At 40.1% G+C, this 22,487-nt stretch overlaps 1 protein-coding gene across 1 annotated transcript in view; it reads right to left on the bottom strand.

Annotated features, from left to right (window-relative positions):
- The window catches only part of Tex14 (testis expressed 14, intercellular bridge forming factor), a 128,572-nt gene that overhangs the window by 43,454 nt on the left and 62,631 nt on the right, over nt 1–22,487 (bottom strand). Inside the window, exons 11-18 of the mRNA XM_029568096.1 lie at nt 21,151–21,341; nt 20,441–20,591; nt 16,532–17,454; nt 11,180–11,283; nt 8,398–8,486; nt 6,448–6,732; nt 4,486–4,586; nt 646–712 (exon numbers count right to left, since the gene is read on the bottom strand). Coding sequence (XP_029423956.1) covers nt 646–712; nt 4,486–4,586; nt 6,448–6,732; nt 8,398–8,486; nt 11,180–11,283; nt 16,532–17,454; nt 20,441–20,591; nt 21,151–21,341 — 1,911 coding nt within the window. The remainder of the gene's footprint in view (nt 1–645; nt 713–4,485; nt 4,587–6,447; nt 6,733–8,397; nt 8,487–11,179; nt 11,284–16,531; nt 17,455–20,440; nt 20,592–21,150; nt 21,342–22,487) is intronic.

The following is a 22,487-nucleotide window of genomic DNA, read 5'->3' as shown; positions in this document are numbered from 1 at the left end:
AAAGGAAAGCGATGGTAACATTCTTGCTTCTAAAGTGAAGAAGAGCTAAGTTCTAGTTCTTGTTGTATGAATAACTAGCTCCGTATCTTGTATAAATTCCTCAGGTTGCTCAAGAAAGGTAATCCTGTACATGCTGTATGCCAGCAAGGAACCTAAAATCCAGAAAGAGGGCACCACTTAAATATATGTTATAGGGACTGGAAAGATGACTCAGCAGTTAAGAGCACTGACTGCTCTTGCAGAGAACCCAGGTTCGATTCCCAGCACCCACATGGTGGCTAACAACCATCTGTAGCTCCAATTCCAGGGGATCTGACGCCTTCTTCAGACCTCTGGGCACTGCACGACACAGGTGCACTTACACACATGCAGGCGATACACTTATACACCTAAAAATAATAAAATATTTTAATATATGTTATAAAATATGAAAGGAGTTATAAAAACAGCATGTGATTATCATGAGGCTTGTGAGGAGCAGATGATTCATTCTAATGAGGGGAAATCATTGAGCTTTGGTTTACTCATCTGCAAAATGATAGGCCTAAACAAAGTTATTTCTAGGGACCCTTCTAACTATAACATCTATAATTCAATAAAAAGTGAAGGCAAGAGATTCTCAAAGGAATCTTCCCCGGGGCTTACCATAGCTTTGAGGTTGGGCAAAAGAACTATGGATTCCTTCAAAGTTCTCTTCTATGGGACTTGAGGTCTACAAAAGAAAAGCAAAGAAAGGAAGTTTAGTGGAGGCAAACACAACTTCATAAATGTTAAGAGAGAATTTCTTGGTATTTTTGTTTTGTTACTATTCCAGTGCTGGGTACCAAAACCTGTGCATGCTACAGAAGCATTCTACCACTGAGCTATATATCAAGCCCTCTTGATATTCTTTTTTGGTCTTTTTGAGACAGGGTCTCCCTGTAGCTCCAGCTGTCCTGAAACTCACTATGTAGACCAGGCTGGCCTTGAACTCACAGAGATCTGCCTGCCTCTGCCTCCCGAGTACTGGGATTAAAGGCGTGTGCCACCACGCCCGGCTCTTGATGTTCTTAAATGTTGAAAATTTTTCATAAGGTCCCTGAACATTTTATAGGAAAAGAACTTGTTTCCCATACATTATTGTGCTCTGTGTTCTCTCAACAACAAGCTCTCCTTCCACCTCCAATGTGTGGAGAAATGTGATTTTTCATTTCTTCCTATCTCTGTACTTTGTTCACTCCAATCTTCTAACAAAGATGTTTGAGTTATTGGGAGCTTTATCAGAAGAGTCAAAGGAGGTTGACAATGTAGCATAATATGAAAAATTATTCATTGACATGAGAAGTGAGAACGATTCCTTCAGGATAAAGGCGGTGACTAGAAAGAGGAAGAAGGGGACTAGTAATGTTCTGTTTCTTGACCCAGAAGCTGGTTCTGTTTGGTTTGCAAAAGTACATAAGCTATCCTTTGAGCTTTTGTCTATATTACATTTATATGTATAAATGTATATATGTATCTATACACATATAAACATTTTGTTTTTCTTGAAGCAGGGACTTTCTATGAAGCCCAGGCTAGCCTACAATTTATTATTCTGCTGCCTCAGCTTCCCAAGTGCTGGGATTACAGGCATGCATAACCATACTTGGATCAATATTTTCTTCTTTTATTTATTATTTTTATTTTATGTGTATGAGAGTATTCCTTGCATGTGTATAAGTGCACTTGTGTTGTGCAATGCCCACAGAGGTGAGAAGAGGGCATTAGATTCCGGTGGAACTGGAGTTAGAGACACTTGTTAGCTGCCAGGTAGGTGTTAGGAATTGAATCCTGGTCCTCTGCAAGAACAGCCAGTACTCTTAACTATTGAGCCATCTCTCCAGTCCCCCAGACCAATATTTTCTATCCTTTTATTAAAAATTTCTTAATGTTCCAATCTGCATGCAGTAAACTTTATTTTTTTTAAGTAAAAATTATTTAAAAGGAAGAAGAGGACCATTAAGATGATGGCTCAGTGGGTAAAGGTACCTTGCCACTCAGGTCTAACAACCTGAATTTGATCCCCTGAAACCAACTGTGGAAGGAGAGAACCAATGCCTGAAAGTTGTCCTCTGACCTCCACACACATACTATGACACACTCATACCTGTGCACATATGTACACATACTGTACACATAGCTAATAAGTAATTAGTTAACATTTCCAAAAGAAACAAGGGAACTAGAGAGATGGCTCAGCAAATAAGAGCACTGGCTTCTCTCATAGAGAACCTGGGGGCTAACAACCATCTGTAACTTCAGTTCCAAGGAAATTTGACGCCTTCTTCTAACCTCTGCAGGCACTGCATGACACAGATGCACTTACATACATGCAGGCAATTAAAAAAACAAGACATTGAAGAAACCTGAAAATGTAGTCTAGTTACTTTTCCTATTGCTGTGATAAAATACTGACAAAATAAGCATGGCAGGGAAGTCCAATCAGCAAGAGCTTGAAGCAGCTAGTCATGGGGTATTTGTAGTCAAGAAGCAGAGAACCCTAACAGCTTGTGCTCACGTAGCTTTCTCCTTTTGAAGAAGTCTAGGACCCAAACCTAGGCAACAGTGCTGTTCTCTTTTATGGTGGGTCTTCTCACTGTACTTAACCCAGTCAAGATTACCCCTCATAAGCACGCCCAGAGACTAACCTAATCTAAATAATCCCCCACAGGCATGCCTGGAGGCTTGTCTCCTAGGTGATTCTAGATCCTGTCAAGTTGACAATCAACATTAACCATCCTGCCCTGGATGTGACTTTTACCTCTAGATCTGTTTTCTTAAGTAGATGACAAGTAAAAATATTCATGGTCTAGAGTTAAACATTGACCTGTTCTGTCCTCAGAAGTCTCTGGCAAATAAGCTGATTGCACAGGCTGATCTAATTAATAATGTAGGAAATCACTTTGAAATTGCTGTTCACTGTAAACAAATCCTTTTAGCGCTGAAGCTGAATGCAATTGTTAATAATGGGCTTATCCAAAACTACCTAGAGTCCTACTCTTGTCTATTTGCACACGTACCTCTGCCTTCCTGGGAGGAAGAGGCAGTTGTGAACTACTTGGAATAAATATGGGAGGAATGATAGTCCTGAGTCTCAACATCTTATTTACAAAAGGGAAAAGGATTAGGCAACCTTTCTGCTCTAAAATTCTAAGTAAGACAGGCCCTAGACAACTCAAGCTGAGGACCAAACTGAAACATCTGACTGATCCTCAAGGTTTGACAAAATCTCTGTGTTGGCACTGTTTTATACATGAGGAGGTTGAGGCTGTTCAGAATTTTTGAGTTCTTCAGGTATTATTGTTTAAAGGCAAGTACATGAAGGAGTCTGGTTTTTATAATGACGATGAAATCTCAATAAAATACTGAAAAATAAAAGCATTTATACACATATTTTACTTTTATTTCAGATATTTGAAAAAGGGTCTGATTATAATATAGGCAGACCACTAGTTCTTTTCTAGTTCAGGAAGAGATTTCTGAGGCGAATTTCTTTGGACAGTACTTTTGCCACACCCTTCTGAACCTCCCTGTGCACTTAAGAGCTGCTCCCTTTGGCCTCTCATACCATATTTCTCAGAAAAACTCAGCCTCCCCCAGGTCTTCCCTATTCCCCTGACTAACCCAGTTTCTCCAGGTAAGTCAATGTGCTTAATGTATAATTTCCAGTCCTCAGGTGAAAGAATAATGTCTCTCATTATTTTAGTATTTTATTTATTATTTTTATTTTATGTGTATCAAAGTATTGCCTATATGTAGGTACATGCCATGTCATGCAATACCCACAGAGGTCAGAGAGGGCATCAGATTCCCATGGAACTGGAGTTACAGACAGTTGTTAGCTGCCATGTGGGTGCTGGGAATAGAGCCCAGGTCCTCTGCAAGAGTAGCCAGTGCTCTTAGCCACTGAGACATCTCTCCAGTCCATGTCTCTCTTTGTTTATTATGATTTGATTAAATACAACCCTTATTTCAAAAGACTTCACATTTTGGGACTGCAAGACAACTCAGTTTAGCAGGTAAAGGTACTTGCAAAGCAAGTCTGACAACCTGAATTTGATCCCTGGAACCCACATAAAGGTAGAAGGAGAGAACCAACCCACAAAGTTGTCCTTTGGCCTCCACCCATAAACCATGGTGTGTGTGCCTGTATGCACTACAATAATAATAATTTTTAAAAGACATCACATTTTATCACTATTGTATTTTTATACTGTGTCATTCTATCTATCTATCTATCTATCTATCTATCTATCTATCTATCTATCTATCTAATCTATATATTTTTGGAGAAAAAACTTAGTTGATTTAGAATGTTACCTATATTTCTTAAATGATAAAATGGCCCTGTATAGTTAGTCTAATTTGTATAGATATTATTTTGGTATCATGACACAAAACAACAACTCAGGTTTACTTTACTAAATCTCTGTATGCATCTTGGTTCTGCCAGGCCATATTACTTACACTGCAAAATTTCTCATTCCCCACTGATGTGTCACAACTTGCTTGAGAGGCTTCACTATGCTGCAGCTGCTCATGTTTTCTAAAGGACAGGTGCCCAATACCTAGTGATCATAACACAATTAGGAACATAGTCAGTGACTTTCACATAGCATAAAAAGGGCAAAAAGCAATGTGAGAATAAAGTGCATGCATAATCTGCAAAAGGTGGTCAAGTTCTGCATGTTAAGTTCAGTGGAGAAAGTAGGCAGCTAATTTAGCATGGTCCCAAATCCAGCCTTTCATACCACCCATTCAAAAGTAATCCTTAGGGGATGGAGAGATAGCTCAGTGATTAAGAGCACTGACTGCTCTTGCAGGACCGGGGTTCGATTCCCAGCACCCACATGGCAGCTACAAACCATCCTTAACTCCAGTTCCAGGAGAATCCGAAATTCTCTTCTGACCTCCAAGGCATTTCATGACATGGGTGCACTCACATACATGCAGGCAATACACTCATACACATGAAATAAAAATAATAAAAAATTTTTAAAAAGTAATTCTTGATGAAGAAAATGTTATAAATACCAAAACAACTCAAGTCAACTGATTTTCCTGCTTTAAAAAAAATTGTTGTTTGGTTTTCTGAGACAGGGTTTTCTGTAGCCCAGGGTATCCTGTACCTTTCTATGTAGCCTAGGATGATTATGAATTTCTGATCCTCCTGCCTCCAACTCCCAAGTGCTGAGATTACAAATGTGTCCCATCATTTCTGGATTTTTTTTCTTGTGTGTGTGTGTGTGTGTGTGTGTGTGTGTGTGTGTGTGTGTGTGTCCTCTGCAAGAGCACTAAAGGCTCTTAACCACTGAGCCATCTCTCCAGCCCTATATATTTCACTGAGCTATCTCACTGAAAAGAACAATATTTATTTATTTATTTGTTTATTTATTTATTACTTTTGAGTCAAGGTCTCCAAGCTGGCCTGGAACTCACTATGTAGACCAGGCTGACCTTGACCTCACAGAGACCCTCCTGACTCTGCCTCCCAAGCACTGAGATTAAAGGCATGTATCACCATGCTCAGCATTCTACCTTATCTTTTAAAACAGGGTCTCTCACTGAACCCAGCACTCACAGATTGACTAGATTAGCTTCCTAGCATGCTCTAGGGATCTGCCTGTCTCCACTCATCCCAGCCTATCTCAGCACTAGGGTTCCAGACACAGTTGGTCATACCTGGCTTTATCTGGGTGCTGGGGATCTAAATTTCTAAATTCAGATCCCCATGCTTGCACAGCAGGCACTTTATCCACTGAGCAATATCCCTAGCCCCTGGTATCTTTCCCTCTTTGGTTCTTTCTTAATTTTTGAAAAGGAAAAAGCAAACAGAAAATACGCCAATTGATTTTCTGCAAAGATAAATACCAACTTTAGATGTCCTTTTGACTCACAACATCTATAAAATAATATCTGATGACTGTAAGCCAAGTTTTATACTGTTTTAACCTATAAATCTCATCTGTCCTCTGGCATCAACTCAGTGGACTTATTTCCAGCTTAGCATTCAATGCCAAGATAAAGGCAGGCTGGGTATAGTGGCATACACCTGTAGTTCAGCATTTAAGAGGTTGGGGGAGGTGGGTAGGAAGTTCCAGGCCAACCTGGACTATACAGCAAGATTCTGTCAGAAAAATAAAAAAGAGAATGATGGCCCACTTCCATCCCCAGGTAAAAAAGTTGAATTTCTTGTTAGGTTAGACCCAGGACCAAGGTCACTACTTGGAGATTATTTTACTTCCTTTGAACAAAGTGATCTTGTTTCAGTAATAGGGAAATTAATCTTTTCACTTGGAATACAAGGGTCGCAGAACAGTAGGAAAGGAGAAAGGATCAAGCAAATGATATATGCCAGGAGTTTACATATTTTTGAGAACTGGTAAGTGGATAGTGCTTACCTAACTCAAGCCTTTCAAATGAACTTACTGGTGAAGCTTTGAAGGCTTGGCTGTCGTCTTCTATGCTTGTCCCTGTTATAGTCACTGTTGTCCATTTTGCCAAACTTCATATTTCCTTCTGGCTCTTCATTTTCCCTGTGATAGTCTACAACATGCTGCCAATCTATGTTCTCGGGACCTCTAACTGGGGGCTGTGGCAGAAGAGCGGTCTCATTTTCAACCTCATGATTTAAAGGCAAACTATTCTGAGAATTCCAAGGAGATACTGGGAGCTTCCCAGAAACTGCCTTCTCTGCCATTTCTTTCACAGCTACTGGACACAAGAGAAAGCAGCATTTCAAACATCATTGTGAATATTAGAAACAAAAGTTTTCAACTTTAAAAGTTGTCAATACTATTTTAGCCATACTTTAACAATAATGGTGTGTCAGTACAGTTTCAACATCCTTTACTTGCCCTGTCTGCCTTTAAGAAGAGAAATGGGAGGACTGATGACAGGGGAAGGAAAAGTAAAGGAAGAATTAATGACAGACTAAGAGAAAGTAACTTCAGTCACCCTAAGCAATATTGCCTGTGTTGATGAATTCCAGTAGAAAGCAACAGAAAATTTGTAAATGGACCCTCTTGCTGATTTAATGAGAAAATTACATATATATATCCAAAATTCCCAGTTTGTAGTAGTTACAGTTTGTCTAATTTTTCTAGACTGCATTGAACTCAAATCTTTGGGAGTGTATATACATTCCTGTTTTCATTTCAAACATTCTACATTTCTGATGTCTCTAGTATTGGGGGGAAAAAAGGACACTGAGCACTTAGGAGGCAGAGATATGCAGATCTCTGAGTTTCAGACCAGCCAGGGGTACAAAATCAGACTGTTGTTTCAAAAAAGACATTATATCCTTAGCCCCAGCTGTCCTAGAACACACTACGTAGACCAGGCTGGCCTTGAACTCACAAAGATCCGCCTGCCTCTGCCTCCCAAGTGCTGGGATTAAAGGCGTGTACCACCATACCCGGTGACATTATATCCTTTTAAATTTACAGAATAAAGCATAAAAAAAGGTATTACAGAATATGTTAGAAAATAAATGTTTTATTAATTTGCTATACAATATATGTTTATAAAAGTATTTCCTGAGCCAGGCGTGGTGGTGCACGCCTTTAATCCCAGCACTTGGGAGGCAGAGGCAGGTGGATCTCTGTGAGTTCAAGGCCAGCCTGGTCTACATAGTGAGTTCTAGGACAGCTGGGGCTACAGGGAGACCCTGTCTCAAAAAGACCAAAAAAAAAAGTATTTCCTACAAAGTCTAAAAACAGAAGAAGCATTTCCTTTCTGCACTATATAATCAGAAGAACTATGATTTCAAAATAGGGTAATCTCACAGAAGAAAAATGTGGTGGGACATTGTTATGGTTCTAAACAGTGAAAAACAGGTTTCACACTTAAGAGGTATCAATCAGGAGCTGGTAGTGCTGTTTAGTTGTAGAGTGCTTGCCTAGCATGCACAAGGCCCTAGGTTCAATCTCTAGAACCATAAAACAAAACAAAACAGATGATAATCAGGTTAAGAAATATAGATTTCATTTATCAGCTGGGCATGAGAATAATACCAGTACTTAGGGGGCTGGGGCAGGAGGATTGTGAATTTAAGATCGGCCTGAGCTACACAGTGAGACCCTGTCTCAAAAAAAAAAACCCAAACACTATAAATAAGGGCTGGGGAGATGGCTCAGCAGTTAAGAGCACTGGCTGCTCTTGCAGAAGCCCCAGATTCAAATTCCAGCACCTACATGGCAGCTAACAACGTCTATAACTCTGGTTAAGGGATCTGACATCCTCTTCTGATCTCTGAGGGTATTGCTCAACAGGGGTGCACTTACATACATGCAGGCAATACACCCATACACATAAAATAAAAATAAATATTAAAAAACTATAAGTATTATCCAACAAAACCCATGACTTCATACTCACTTTTCCATTTTAAATGTACCTCTCCATCATCTTCATTATATCTTGACTTTGTATTATAGATTTCAGAAGACACAGATTCCATATTAATCCTAAGTTGCATCATTTTGAGAAGGGTGGAAGTATAGACATAAATTAATCAGTTTGTTGACGTTCCTAACAGAACTCAAAGTCCACCAAACCACCCAGAACCCAGCCTCACTCCAAGAGCCAGTCCTGGAGTTGCACTGACTCCTACTTACCACCAGAGAGCACCAGACTCTGTATCACTCAGACTGCAAGGCCCCTTATCTGACAGAACCCTGGTGAGGATTGGGAAACTCAATGCATGGCTTTATACAGGAAAGAGTACACTTTTTAGCTGTTTAACTGTGACTTAAGACACTTGATTCCCTAGACCTTTCCTGGCTGAGGAATGAAAAGATTGGGCTGAAGAGATGGCTCAGCAGTTAAGAGCACCGATTGCTCTTGCAGAGGCCTCAGGTTTGGTTCCCAGCACCCATATGGTGGCTAACAACCATCCACAGTTCCAGGGGATGTGAATACACCCTCTTCTGGCCTCTGGTAGCATTGCATGCACATGGTGCACATACAGGCAAAACATTCATACACATAAAATAAAAATCAATGAATAAATTTTAAAAGTTGGAAGATATCTACAAGCTTTTTATTTGTTTTTTAGTTTCCAAGTTCATAGTTCATGATTCTAACAATTGTTCTTGAAATTTTCAGGAGTAGAAGATACCAACAACTGAAATACAGTTTCATTAGATAGAAGCCTATCCTTTGTTGCAGCAGAGTCCACCATCGTCACAGTGAGACAAATCCCAATTGATATTCCATGCAAAGGTTCTGTTCTTGCCTCTCCATCAGAATTATCTGGTACCAGGCCCACCATATCCAATAGCACAATAACCAAAACTTGAATAAGGATCTTAAGGCGCTAGGATCCTGGTAAACATTCTGAGATCTTCAGTTTAGTTTCTCTGAGTTCTGGACCCTGACTGGTTTAGAAGTTAGCTGTCTGACTTTGACAAATGTCCAGGCTTTCTTATATTTTTAAAAAGAAATAGTAGTCCTTTTTCCTCTAAATAGTCCACGGTTGTATCCATTTTATCATTTGTTAAAATAACTCTTCATGTGTGATCTGTGGCACAGATATGAGTTCATTGCCTAGAATGCACTACTCCTCAGCTAATCTAGAAAGCAGAGGTCAACTCTGATCAGTTTCTTTTTAAATATATATTTTTTTATTTACTTGTATTTTATATGTATGAATGTTTGGCCTGCATGTAGGCACATGCACCATGTGTGTGCAAGACCTGCATAGACTAGAAGAGGGTGGTAGATGTCCTGGAATTGGAGTTATAGACACTTGTTAGCTGTCATGTGGGTGCTAGGAACTGAACCCAGGTCCTATGCAAGAACAGTCAGTGCTTTTAACCACTAAGCCAGCCCCTCTAATCCGTTTATTTTAAGAGCTTTTGGGCAACTATTATCAAGACTCTTTTAACCTTTGACCTAGTAATTCTGTTTCATGGAATCTACCCTGAGCACATAATCTAAAAATAGAGGAAAAAAAATTTCTAAATCACTGTGATCTTGTTCCTAACAGAATAAAGAACGAAACAAACTAAAATTCAACAATGAGGAAAATTCAGCAATCTAAAAATTTAAGTTTACAGGGGTTGGAGAGGTGGATCATCAGTTAAGAGCACTGGCTGATCTTGCACCAGGTTCGAATCCCAGCACCCACATGGCAGCTAACAGCCATCCATCCATAAGGTCATAAGATGGGTTGAGGGCTGTTGTTCAGGGTAGATTGCTTGCCTGACATGAAAGGCCTTATTCATTCCCCAACCCTGCAAAAATCAAACAACAAAAAAAATTATAAATAAGCAGCTCCATTTCTAAATTAATTTGGTTTTTAGAGCATTGGCAAGTAGAGTACATGCGAGCTTGGGGGAGTTTGGGTTTGTTTTTTGTTTGTTTTAAGACAGGGTCTCACTATGAAGGCTTGGCTGGCCTGGAGCTCACTATGAAGACCAGACTGGCCTCAAACTCAGAGATCTGCCTGTGTCTGTTTTTTGTTTTTTTTTTTACTTTCTTTTTGAGAGAATCTCATTATGTAGCCCAGGCTGACCTCTACCTCCTTAGTACTGAGACTACAGGCATGAGTCACTAGATCTTATTTCTAGCATATCTTTTTTTGTCTACTTTTTTGTTTTGTTTGTTTGCTTTTGGACTGGATCTCATTATCTACCTCTGGCTGGCCTGGAACTCACTATGTATGTCACTGTTAGGCTCAAGCTTGCAGCAATCCTTCCACATCTGTCTTCAAAATGCTGGGATTATAGGCATGTGCCACCATGCTGTGCTTTGACACTTAAAAAATTATTACATTTTTATTTAGTTAATTTGTTGTATGGTTGCCATAGTGTGCACACAGATGTACACATACACAGGCACACAAAATAAATAAATAAATCTAATCTTTTTAATTAGGGAATTCTGGAAAAACAAGATACTTGGTTAGTGACAACTGATGAGTTCTGTCTGATTTAACCTGTCAGCCTCTTTGCCTGTGATGTCTCTTATAAGTTTCCATTACTCTCTTCTTTCCACTTACTTGGTAAAGAAACCCTGCAACAATCTGTTTTTGTATTGCACTTATTCATTATTCATAATCCTTTTCTCATTAAATATATGAAGATGAGTAAGTAGTCTCAAAGCCACATGAGAATTGAAAGGCATAGTGATAGAGTACAATAAAATGTTGACCCACCTACTATTTTGGTTCCTGCTTCTTTCCAAACTCTCCTTGGATCCTTCAGTAGATGGTAACTGTTCATCTGTGTTCTGCTTTCCAAGACCACCAAGAGTTGACAGCTTAAGAAACAAACATGTCAGTGCTTTGATAGAAAATTTTTTCTCTCCACTCTCACATTCTCTTTTCAAAGCCACGTTTACTAAGTGTGTAGCAATAACTAGACCAGCTATGACAATTTCCTTTCCTTATTACATATCTAATAAATCATCTTTCCTGGAGCCTTTCCCAAAATTGTAAGGCCCAAGAACCCAGTCCAGACAAAGTGTAAGTACAAAATGAATAGATATAATAGATGTCCAAAGCTGGATATGGTGGTTCACACCTATAATTCCAGTACAAGGGAGGTTGAGATAGGAAGATTGCTGTGAGTATGAGGCAAGCCTGGGCTACAGGACAACATATTGAGTTCAAGGCCACCCTAAGATACATAGTGAAACCATGCCTCAAAAGATCAAAAGTAATAAGAAATCAGAAACCTAAACAGTTCCCTGAACATTTTCCCCCTCCACCAATATAAAGGCAGAAATCTTTGTAGCAAGAACTCTGGGCCTTGGATTCTAGTCTAAGCCTTATTGAAAATAATGTGAGTCTTATATTTCCATTTCCTCATCCATAAAGTGGAGATAGTAATATCTACCTGTAGGGATGCTGTCAAAAGAAAATACAATGAAGGTTACAATACTTTAGAAACAACTGAAGTAAAATAAATCAAAGTGTATGTCCTTTATTCGAAAGAGAGACATCTGCTTATCCCAATTTTGATTTAATTTTAACAAACCTAGGTAATTGTTATTTTCTAGTTTTTGGCAAATTAAATGAACAAATAGAGATCCGGCAAGGCATCTGGGGATGACATCAAGATGTATAAAAGTGAGAGGAGGCATTGAAATTGAAGTATGATGGGCTACAGATATGACTCAGTTGATAGAGTGCTTGCCTAGCATGCATGAAGCCCTGGGTTCAATCACCAGCAGTCACATAAACTGGGCAAAGTAGCACATGCCTGTAATTCCAGGATCAGGAAGTAAAGGCAGAAGGACCTAGAGTTTGGGGCCAATCTGGGCTATATAGCAAGTTCAAAGCCAGTCTGGCCTACATATGAGACCATGTTGTGAAAAAAAAATTGGGGGTTGAGGGGGTTGGAGAGTTTGTTCAGTGGTTAAGAGCACTGACTGTTCTTGCAGAGGACCCAGGGGCTAGCTGTAGGTTCAATTCCCAGCACCTACATGGTGGCTAACAACTGTCCTAACTCCAGTTCCAGGGGATTCTATGCCCTCTTCTGACCTCCACAGGCATTGCACGACACAGGTGCACTTACATACATGCAGGCAATACACTCATACACATAGAATAAAAATAATAAAATATTTTTAAAAATTGGAATCAGATGAGATGGCTTAGCTGGTAAAGGTACATCCTACAAGCCCAAAAATCTAAGTTCAGTCCCTGGGACCCACATAGTAAAAGGAGAGAAATGATTCCTGAGAAACATTTATAAAGTCAGAGGCTATATTAGAACCTGTGGTAAGACTGTAACTTCAGTTCAGGGGATCCTATGGTTTCTTCTGGCCTTTGTAGACATCACACGACATGGGTGCATGTACACACACGCAGGCATTACATTCATACACATAAAATAAAAAATACAAAAATTTTAAAAAAAGAAAGTTCAGTGGAAATGAGCAAGATATCCTAGGATATCCTGGGAGGATTGTTTGTAGCTGGTGAGATTGTGGAATGACTCTCCTGTGACTGTGCTTAAGACAGTTAAGGTGTGATTCATTCTGTGTTCTAGCACCTTGCATGGTACCTGATTAATCAAAGACACATAAGTGATCATTGAAGGAATGGGGAAATGAATGAATGTACAAATTTGAGCAAAGTCACAGAGATATGACTGCTTCTTGAGTCACAGACATTTATAACCAGAAGACCTCTCAGGCATGGATCAACCCTATCATCTTACACAGTGTGAAATTCAAGCTCAGTGACTGAAATTTCCTGCGGTCCAATGTTACTTAGATGGAGGGAGTGTGCTGGAGAGGTGGCTCAGCTCTATTTTGGTTTCCACTGAAAACTGGAATTTGAAGCTGGGTATAGTGATACACACTTGTAATACCAGCACCTCGGGAGCTGAGTAAGAAGATCATGAGTTTAGGCCAGCTTGAGCTATTTTATGCTATATATGACAATGGTTTCTAGCACCATCAGGAAATAAGGCATTTCTACCAAGTGAATTTTTCAGACAATCAAAATTCATTCTTTTGATATATATGAGTGTGTACATCTGTGTTTGAGATGGACTCACTATGTGGCCCCAGCTGGCCTGTAACTCACTATCTCATCTCAGGCTCTCCTTGATCTCAGTGATCCACTTACCTCTGCCTCTCAAGTGCTGGGATTAAATGCTTGAGTCACCACACTTACCCTTCTTTTGAAATATTTTTTCCATTAAAAACATTAGAAAGGGGGGCTGGAGAGATGGCTCATCAGTTAAGAGTGCTCCAGTTCTGGGGGAAATGTAATGCTTTCTTCTGACCTCCATGGGAATTGCACAACAAGGCTGTACTTACAAAAACACAGGCAAGGGGCCAGGTGTGGCAGCACACACCTTTGATCCCAGTACTCAGGAGGCAGAGGCAGGTGGATCTCTGTGAGTTCAAGGCTAGCCTGGTCTACATAGTGAGTTCCAGGTCAGCTAGAGCTACAGGGAAACCCTATCTCAAAAAGATCAAAAAAAGAAAAAAATCACATAGCAAAACAAAAACACAGGCAATACACTCATACATACAAAATAAAAATAATTTTTAAAAATTTTTTTAATTAAAAAGGGCCAGGCATAATGGTGCATACGTTTAATACCAGCATTTGGGAGGCAAAGGCAGGTATATCTCTAAGTTCCAGGCCAGTCAGGGCTATAGAGTAAAATCCTATCTCAAAACAAAGTTTTTTGTTTTTGTTTAAAATATTTTATTATTTTTATTTTATGTGTATGAGTGTTATGCCTGCATGTAGGTAAGTTCACCTGTGTCGTGCAATGCCTGAGGAGGACAGAAGAGGCTGTCAGATCCCTTGGAACTGGAGTTACAAACAGTTGTTAGCTGCCATGTGGGTGCTGGGATTTGAACCTGGGTCTTCTGCAAGAACAGTCAGTGTTCTTAACTGCTGAGCCATCTCTCCAGCCCCTCAAAACAAAGATTTTAAGATTACATTTATTGTTTATGTGTACATGTGCACATGCATGCATACATGCACATATTCATGAGTAGCCCGGAGTTCAATGGGTATCTTCCTTAAACACTCTACCTTATTTTTTGAGACAAGTTCTCTCACTGAATCTGGAGCTCACCTATACAGCAAGGCTGGCTAGCCAGAAAATCTCAGAGCTCCTCCTGTCACTGCCTCCCTAGCATTAAAGATGCAGATTGACAAGCCTGCATTTTTTTTTAACATGGATGCTAAGAATCAAAGTCAAGCCCTCATGCTTGCCTGGCACGCACTTTACGAACTGAACCATCTTCCCAGCCCCTTCAAATGTTTCTTGAATGAATGAATGAATGAATGAATGAATGAATAAGAAATTTAGAATGAGGATTTTGTGTGTGAAGGCCTGAGTGATGTATGTGTGCCGTATGTGTACAGGTGCCCCCAGAGGTAAGAAGAGGGCATTGCTTCCCCTAGAACAGGAGTTACAGGTCATTCTAAGCTGCCATGTGGGTTCTGGGAACTGAATCTGGATCTTCTTCAAGAATACCAAGTGGAGGACATAAGATGGCAGGCAGGCAGCAAACAGGCAGTCAAGCAGATCATGGAGCTGCATCCCCTTAAGTCTGCTTCAAGCAGCTGCTGATGCAAGGAGCCCCTTGGACTCCTGTCAGCTCCACTGCTGATCAGCTCACCCACCCATGTTATACCTTCTTGTGCCCCCCTCCCACTTCTGTGGATCCCAAGACATGGGTTAAGTCCATCCAGAGAAAAAAACTCCTCTCATTAGATAGTGTTGCAGATCCCAGAGGGAAAGAGAAAGGAAGACCTGAATTCAGTCTTGAAACCCATGGGCTCAGCCCCTAAAGAATCTTTCCAAACCTTTCTGTAATCAAAACTCTCATTACATATGTCCTGTTCCTCCTATAATTTTATCTACCAAACTTTACTGATAAGTAATCATTTACTCTTCCCATTCCAAAGTAATAGATATCTATGATTGAGTGTACAATAAAATTAGTGTTCCAACTATATATTTTTTATTTTATTATTTTTATGTGTATGTGTGTATTGCCTGTATGTAGGTAAGTGAACCCGTGTCGTGCAATGCCCAAGGAGAACAGAAGAGGCTGTCAGATCCCCTGGAACTGGAGTTATGGACAGTTGTTAGCTGCCATGTGGGTGCTGGGATTTGAACCTGGGTCTTCTGCAAGAACAGCTAGTGCTCTTATCTGCTGAGCCATCTCTCCAGCCCTATTTTTTATTATTATTTTTATTTTATGTATTATGAGTGTATTGCCTGCATGTAGATAAGTGCACCCGTGTCATGCAATGGCCACAGAGGACAGAAGAAGCCACGTATATTGTTTTTAAAATAAGTGTAGCAAGTGCTCTTAACCACTGAGTCATCTCCCCAGTCTTGAGAATAGTGTTTAATACCTATCCAAAATATATAAGTTTAACTACGTCAAATTGGTAATAATTGTTTTGATCTATATGGAAAAAATTTCATTTGGCTGCCAGGCATGGTGGCACATGCCTTTAATCCCAACACTAGGGTATATTGTTTTTAAAATAAGTGTAGCAAGTGCTCTTAACCACTGAGTCATCTCCCCAGTCTTGAGAATAGTGTTTAATACCTATCCAAAATATATAAGTTTAACTACGTCAAATTGGTAATAATTGTTTTGATCTATATGGAAAAAATTTCATTTGGCTGCCAGGCATGGTGGCACATGCCTTTAATCCCAACACTAGGGAGGCAGAGGCAGGTGGATCTCTGTGAGTTCAAGGCCAGCCTAGTTTCAATAGCAAGTTCCAGGCCAGCTGGGGCTACAGGGAGAACTAGTCTCAAAAAGAACCCGCCCCCCAAAAAAATTTGGCCAAACCTAATAAATTTGAATTTGTACAGAAGGGCAAAAGCTTTGTGCTTGATTTGGAATAGGGGTTAGAGAATAGCTACCATGCAATTCCAGAGGCCTAATTTCCCAAAACAGGACCTTGATATGAGCTGTTTGCATTTATATATAGGCACTGCATACAATTCACAGGCATTGTTGGTTCTGGGTCCTGCTTAGGAGCTCCTCTTCCCATTTGATTTACCTGATTGCTTGTCTCTGATTGGTCCCTGTTGCTTTCTTCAGAAACTTGGGTGAATGGTTTCTGGCTACAATCACTTTGTTTCTCTGGCCTTTTGCCAAAATGGTCCCCTTGGAAGTCTCTCACTGTTTTTGGAGATCTTGCCATGGTTGACCACCTGTCACAGTTTTCTGACTGCTGGGGTTCTGATAACTGCATGACAGGAGAATGGTAAGTCAATGATGGAGGGCCCACAGCTAAAGGGATCTTGGCATTTGAAAATCTTTCTGAAACATCCCACAAAATCCTGCATTGCTTATCCAGCTCTTTCTGTCCCAACTCAAGTTCATCTATTTCTTGATCAAGTTTCTTCAGCCACTCAGCATTCTGTTGCATTATCACCTGTGAAATCTTTAGATTCAGCACACACTTACTGACATACTCATCAGTTTTTGACCAGCTGCTCATTTTGCCCTTGGCTTCTCTGGTTGGCTGAGGCAGGCTAAGGGAACTAAACGAATCACTTTGCCAGTCCCCATCCTCAAAGGAGAAGTCTGTGTCAACTTCTGAAAAGCTCTTGTCCTCCTCACAAAAACAATGCAATTCTCTCTCCATCCTATCCAGCTCTTCTTCCAGGGATGGTAGTTCATCTACCTGGTTTGGTTTATTACCCTCTTCAAGAGATGAAACAGTTTCTGGGTGTTCTTCCTCTTTGTCAGCATGCAAGTTCAAGCAGCCTGAGTAGATTTCATTGATCTCAAAGCTGCAGAGGCTGGCCTGACTTGAAGTGGAGTTTCTGGCTTCTTCTTCCAAACATGAAGCAAGAGAAGAAGGAACATTTGGATTCTGATGTTCCTGGGCTGACAGACTTGGATCCAGGACCTGAGGAGCTAGTGTTGTTTTCTCAGTAGGAAAAGAGTGACTCCTTGGTGAATGGGGCTGACTGCCTGTAGGAAAGAATAGCAACAAGCAACTGATTAAACTGATCATGTTCAGAAAGTAAGCAGCCTTGGCTGTTGTTTACGAGGCACAAGAGCTAGGCATGGTAGAATACACACCTGTAATCATAGCACCTTGGAGGCTGAGACAGGAAGATAAGTTAGATGCCAGCCTAGGTAACTGAGCATTTGAAAGCCAACCTGTGCGGTCATGTCGCTAGTAGTAGTAGTAATAGGCTAGGCATGGTTGTGCACACCATTAATCTCAGCAGTTGGGAGGCAAAGGCAGGCAGATCTCTGCGAGCTCAAGGCCAACCTGCTCTACATAGTGAGACCTTGTCTCAAAAATAATAATTATGATGATAATGATGATAATTTTTTTGGCCGTTTTGAGACAAGGGTCTCCCTGTAGCCCCAACTGGCCTGGAACTTGCTATGTAGAACAGGCTGGCCTTTGACTCACAGATATCTGCCTGCCTCTGCCCCTGAGTGCTGGGATTAAAGGTGTGCACCACCATGCCTGGTTATAATTATAAAATTTTTAAAGAGAGCCTTTAATCTCACCACTCAGGAGGCAGAAGTGGGTGGACTGCTGTGAGATTGAGGCCAGTCTGGTCTCCATAGCAAGTTCCAGGCCACCTATGGCTACAGGGAGACCCTGTCTCAAAAAAAAATTTTTTTAAGAGGCATAAGAATGAAGAGAAAAAGATTTTTATTTTATCAATTTGCTTCCTAGAAGAGTGATATCCGACTAGAACATCAACAGAGGGTGAAAGGGTATTTCTAATTCAAGTGAAAGTTCCCATTCTGACATGGAATGAGACAAATTTTGGGGTATTGGAGTCAAATCCTAAGAAAAATGTTGTAGGTTTCATTTACACTGTTTAACATGTGTCATAAGACATGCAAATTACAGGCCCCTAGAGCTCAAACACTATTTTCATAATTTCCTTTGCACACAACTGTGGTAGTTAAAGTGATGCTGTCAGTGGACATCTCATAAAAGTAGTTGAGATATGGTCCAAGAAATCACTGCATCACAGGATGCTCAAAAAATGTCAGGTTTGGGGCTGGAGAGATGGCTCAGTGGTTAAGAGCACTGACCGCTCTTGCAGAGGACCTGGATTCAATTCCTAGCACCCACATGGTGGCTAACAACCATCTGTAACTTCAGTTCCAGGGTAATCCGACACCCTCTTCTGACCTCCTCAGGCATTGCACAGCACAGTGCACTTACATGCAGGCAATTCACTCATGTACATAAAAATAAAAATAATTTTTAAAAAATTTTAAAGTAAAATTTTTAAAAAATGTCAGGGTTGATTCACACATGACTTGTGGTTGACAAGGTACAGCTGTCAGGAAATAGCATGAAGAATACAAATACAAATAACGAAAGTTTGGAAGGGGACACCTTGTAGGCTTCCATCACTCTCAGAGAAGAGTTCATGTGAATGGTAATTAAGTTGGAATTAGAAGGCCCATGTTCCAGTTCTGAAACAAGTTGTGTAATCCTGAGTAGTCACAATCTCCCTAAAACTAAGTATTCTCAACTATAACCAGAAGACGTTAAGTTCCATGTTTATAAGAAACCTTTTTTAGCTTTTTTGTCTTTTTTGAGACAGGGTCTCCCTGTAGGCCCAGCTGTCCTGGAACTCACCATGTAGACCAAGCTGGCCTTGAACTCACAGAGATCCACCTGCTTCTGCCTCCTGAGTGCTGGGATTAAAGGCATGTGCTGCCACACCCGACTAAGAAAGAAATTTTTTAAATAATAATAATAATAAAGTCAGGGCAGGAGAGCTGGTTCAGCAGTTAAGAGCACTGACTGCTCTTGCAGAGGACCCAAAGCACCCACATGGCATGGCTAACAACTGTCCATAGCTCCAGTTCCAAGGGGTCTGATGCCCTCTTCTGACCTCCCCAGGCATTGCACACATGGGTACACTTACACACATGTAGGCAATACACTCATACATATGAAAAATAAAAATAAACAAAATATAAATAAATAAAATAAAGTCCCCCTATGTGGTTCTGACTGGCCTCAAACTCCTGAGCTCAAGTGATACTCCTTTTTGAGCTTTCAAAGTAATGGCACTATAAATGCACACTATTATGCCCAGTTAGTTAGCACATAGTATATTTAAAATTTTTTAAATCATTTTTGTTTTTGAAACAATTAGATAAATTCCTAAGAGTAAACATACTATAAGTAAACCCCTTGTTACTACTTAATTCTGCATACAAGCCAAGTGTTCATAGAGCCCCCAAAATTTAACTTAATATTAAGAACACTGACTTTTCCCTAAGGTTTCCATCTTTTCTCAGCATAGGTTATATATACAATTTGGAGGAGACAATTGGAGTCCATGTGATTCTCACATAGACAGACCAGTGTAATGGCATATACCTGTAATCTCAGTACTTGGGGAGCTGAGGCAGAAGAATCATTAAGTTCAAGGTCAGCCTGAGCTATAAGACCTTATCTTTAAAAAGATGCCCCAAAAAAGGGCCAGCAATGAGGCTGGAGAGATGGTTCATCAGTTAAGAGCACTTGCTGCTCTTCCAGGGGACCTGGGTTTGGTTCCCAGCACCCATACTGTGGCTAACAACTGCCTGTAACTCCAGTTGCAGAGGATATGATACCCTCTTCTGGCCTCCATGGGCACTGCATTCACATTGTGCACATACAGGCAAACACTCATATGCATAAAATAAAAATATATCTTTTTTTTAAAAAGGAGGGCAGCAAGATTGGTTCAGTGTGCAAAGGCACTTGCCACCAAACCTGACAACCCGAGTTCAACCCCAGGTCCCACATAGCAGAAAAAAGAGAACCAACTCCCACAAGTTATTCTCTGACCACCACACATGCACTGTGGCATGTGCGTGTGATCTCACACACACACAAAATAAATAAATGTACCCCCCCAAAACAAAAAACAACCCACTGTTTTCAAAATGATGTTAAACTTGTGAGTTAACGTCATACCCATCTCCTTTAGCTCCTTGATATCCAAGTCTGGAGCATCTTTTTGATATTCTGAAGTCAGTCTTAGACATGTATTACCATCGGTATGGGGTTCATATCTCTGTACTCTGGGGCTCTCAGGTGGCTGAGTTCTCTGGGTTCCAATAAACTCCTATAACACAGGTAATATTGTCAAGGACACATATGAATCTAAATGCCATTTGTATTTTTAGAAACATTTCTATGTATATCATATAACCTCCTTCTTACTCTTCTTGGCAGAATGGTTATAGTCACAATTAGCTAATTTATTGTTATTCTAATTCTGCCATTCATTGAATAGTCACTATACACTGCAGAAAACTTAACTAATACCCCTCATAAATTCTCTGATGTCTTCACTAAGTTAAGCAGATGGGCTTTCCTCAGCTACACAAGAAGAGTATAATAAAACGAGCCTTTCCAAAACTTTGGATTTTATTGAGACTGAGTCTTACTATGTACCCCAAGATTAGCTTTTAACTCTCTATGTCATCCAGGCTGGCCTCAAACTCTTCATCTTCCTACTTCGGCCTCCCCTACCCCCAGTCCATGTACTGGAATTATAGACATACATTACTATGTTCCATCCCAAAATTTCTGAAAACTTGGGTCTCTAGCTTCTTGGTCTCTAATTCCCTAAGCTACATATGTAGAAAGAAAAAAAAATTTCTCACAGTTGCAGGACTTGCCTTTAAATTATTCTTCAGGATATACCGAATATCTTGTAGGTTCATAGTTCTATTTTTCTGCTTGACATGAATGCCTGACTTAACAATATCATAGTAAGGGTCTGGAAGCCTGGCATCAGCTTCTAAATAATTTCCCAAAACTATGGTTTCTTTAATAAGTGAGCCATCCAAGCCATTCCAGGGTATGCTGTCTGTAAGGAGAAAGTAACAGAAGGAACACTAAGAAATCAGAAGTGGAGAAACTGCTAAATTGCCCGGGCTTCTGTAAATAACCTCTCACACATGCACCTGTAAGCAACCCTAATGAAACTCACTGGATTGAGGAAAAAAGAGAAAGAAAAAGAAAAAAAGAAAGACATGAAAATAGAAAGGGGACTATTTGGGAAGAGGAAGGAGATGAGTTGGGAGTGTGAGAGGGGAATAGAAAGGATAATGGAATGAGTAGGGTCAAAATACATTAATATATATGAAAACCATAATAAAGCCCATTATGTATAATAAATATATGCTTAAAAATGTTTAAATGTGAAAAACATGTAGAGAAGCAAATGGGAAAAAAAAAAGAAATCAGGAGTAACTTTAGTCTAGTCACTCAATCCCTTTCAACTTTACTTTCTTTCCACAGAGAAACTACCCAGAAGCCCAATGATAGGCAAGAAATCCCTTTACCCATGTATCAAGGGAATCCCTGCCAGAGATAGGAAATAGTATACCAGCATCCTGCACACATGAGCTTCCCTGGCTGACTTGGGGATCAGGGAATGTTTCTCAACATTAGGCTGAGTAGACCAATGCATTCATCTCATGGAAAGTGTGATTTTTGCCTCTGGAATTGCAAACACCATGAAAAGCAGCTGAGTTGTTTATTCCCTCACTAAATGTGATTTAACTATGTATATACATGTGGGTTTGTCTGTTTGTGTCTCTTAAAGGAGTCCTTTTGTCTTCAGTTATATGAGTACTTCTCATGAAAGGTATATAGGATTCAGAAGTTTTCATTTCTTTCAAGTGACATTTTATTGTGTCTATCTTTACTGATCCTTATGTGTGTTCCGTTATATGTTTACTTCTCCAGAGGCCAGTCTTCCATCATTTATAAGTCCTTAAAGAGGGACATCACAAAGATCCTTAAGTATTGACACCAATATTCGGTTTAAAAACTTAACTCAGGAGGCAGGGAGAACAGCTCAGTGATAGAGCTCTTGCCCTGGGCTCAATCCCCAGCACTGGGGCTTTTTTTTTTTTTGGTATTATCACTGCAGATCTATGGGCTTTTCTGAGTATTAAAGAACAGTTAAAAGATTTCTGGGAAACCATCTTATGTCTAATAAGCACAA

Source organism: Nannospalax galili, unplaced genomic scaffold (assembly GCF_000622305.1).
Source record: "Nannospalax galili isolate Female #2095 unplaced genomic scaffold, S.galili_v1.0 scaffold879, whole genome shotgun sequence".
NCBI classification, from domain to species: Eukaryota; Metazoa; Chordata; class Mammalia; order Rodentia; family Spalacidae; genus Nannospalax; species Nannospalax galili.
Note: the sequence above shows the minus strand (reverse complement) of the source record. Positions and strands in the feature narration are given on the sequence as shown.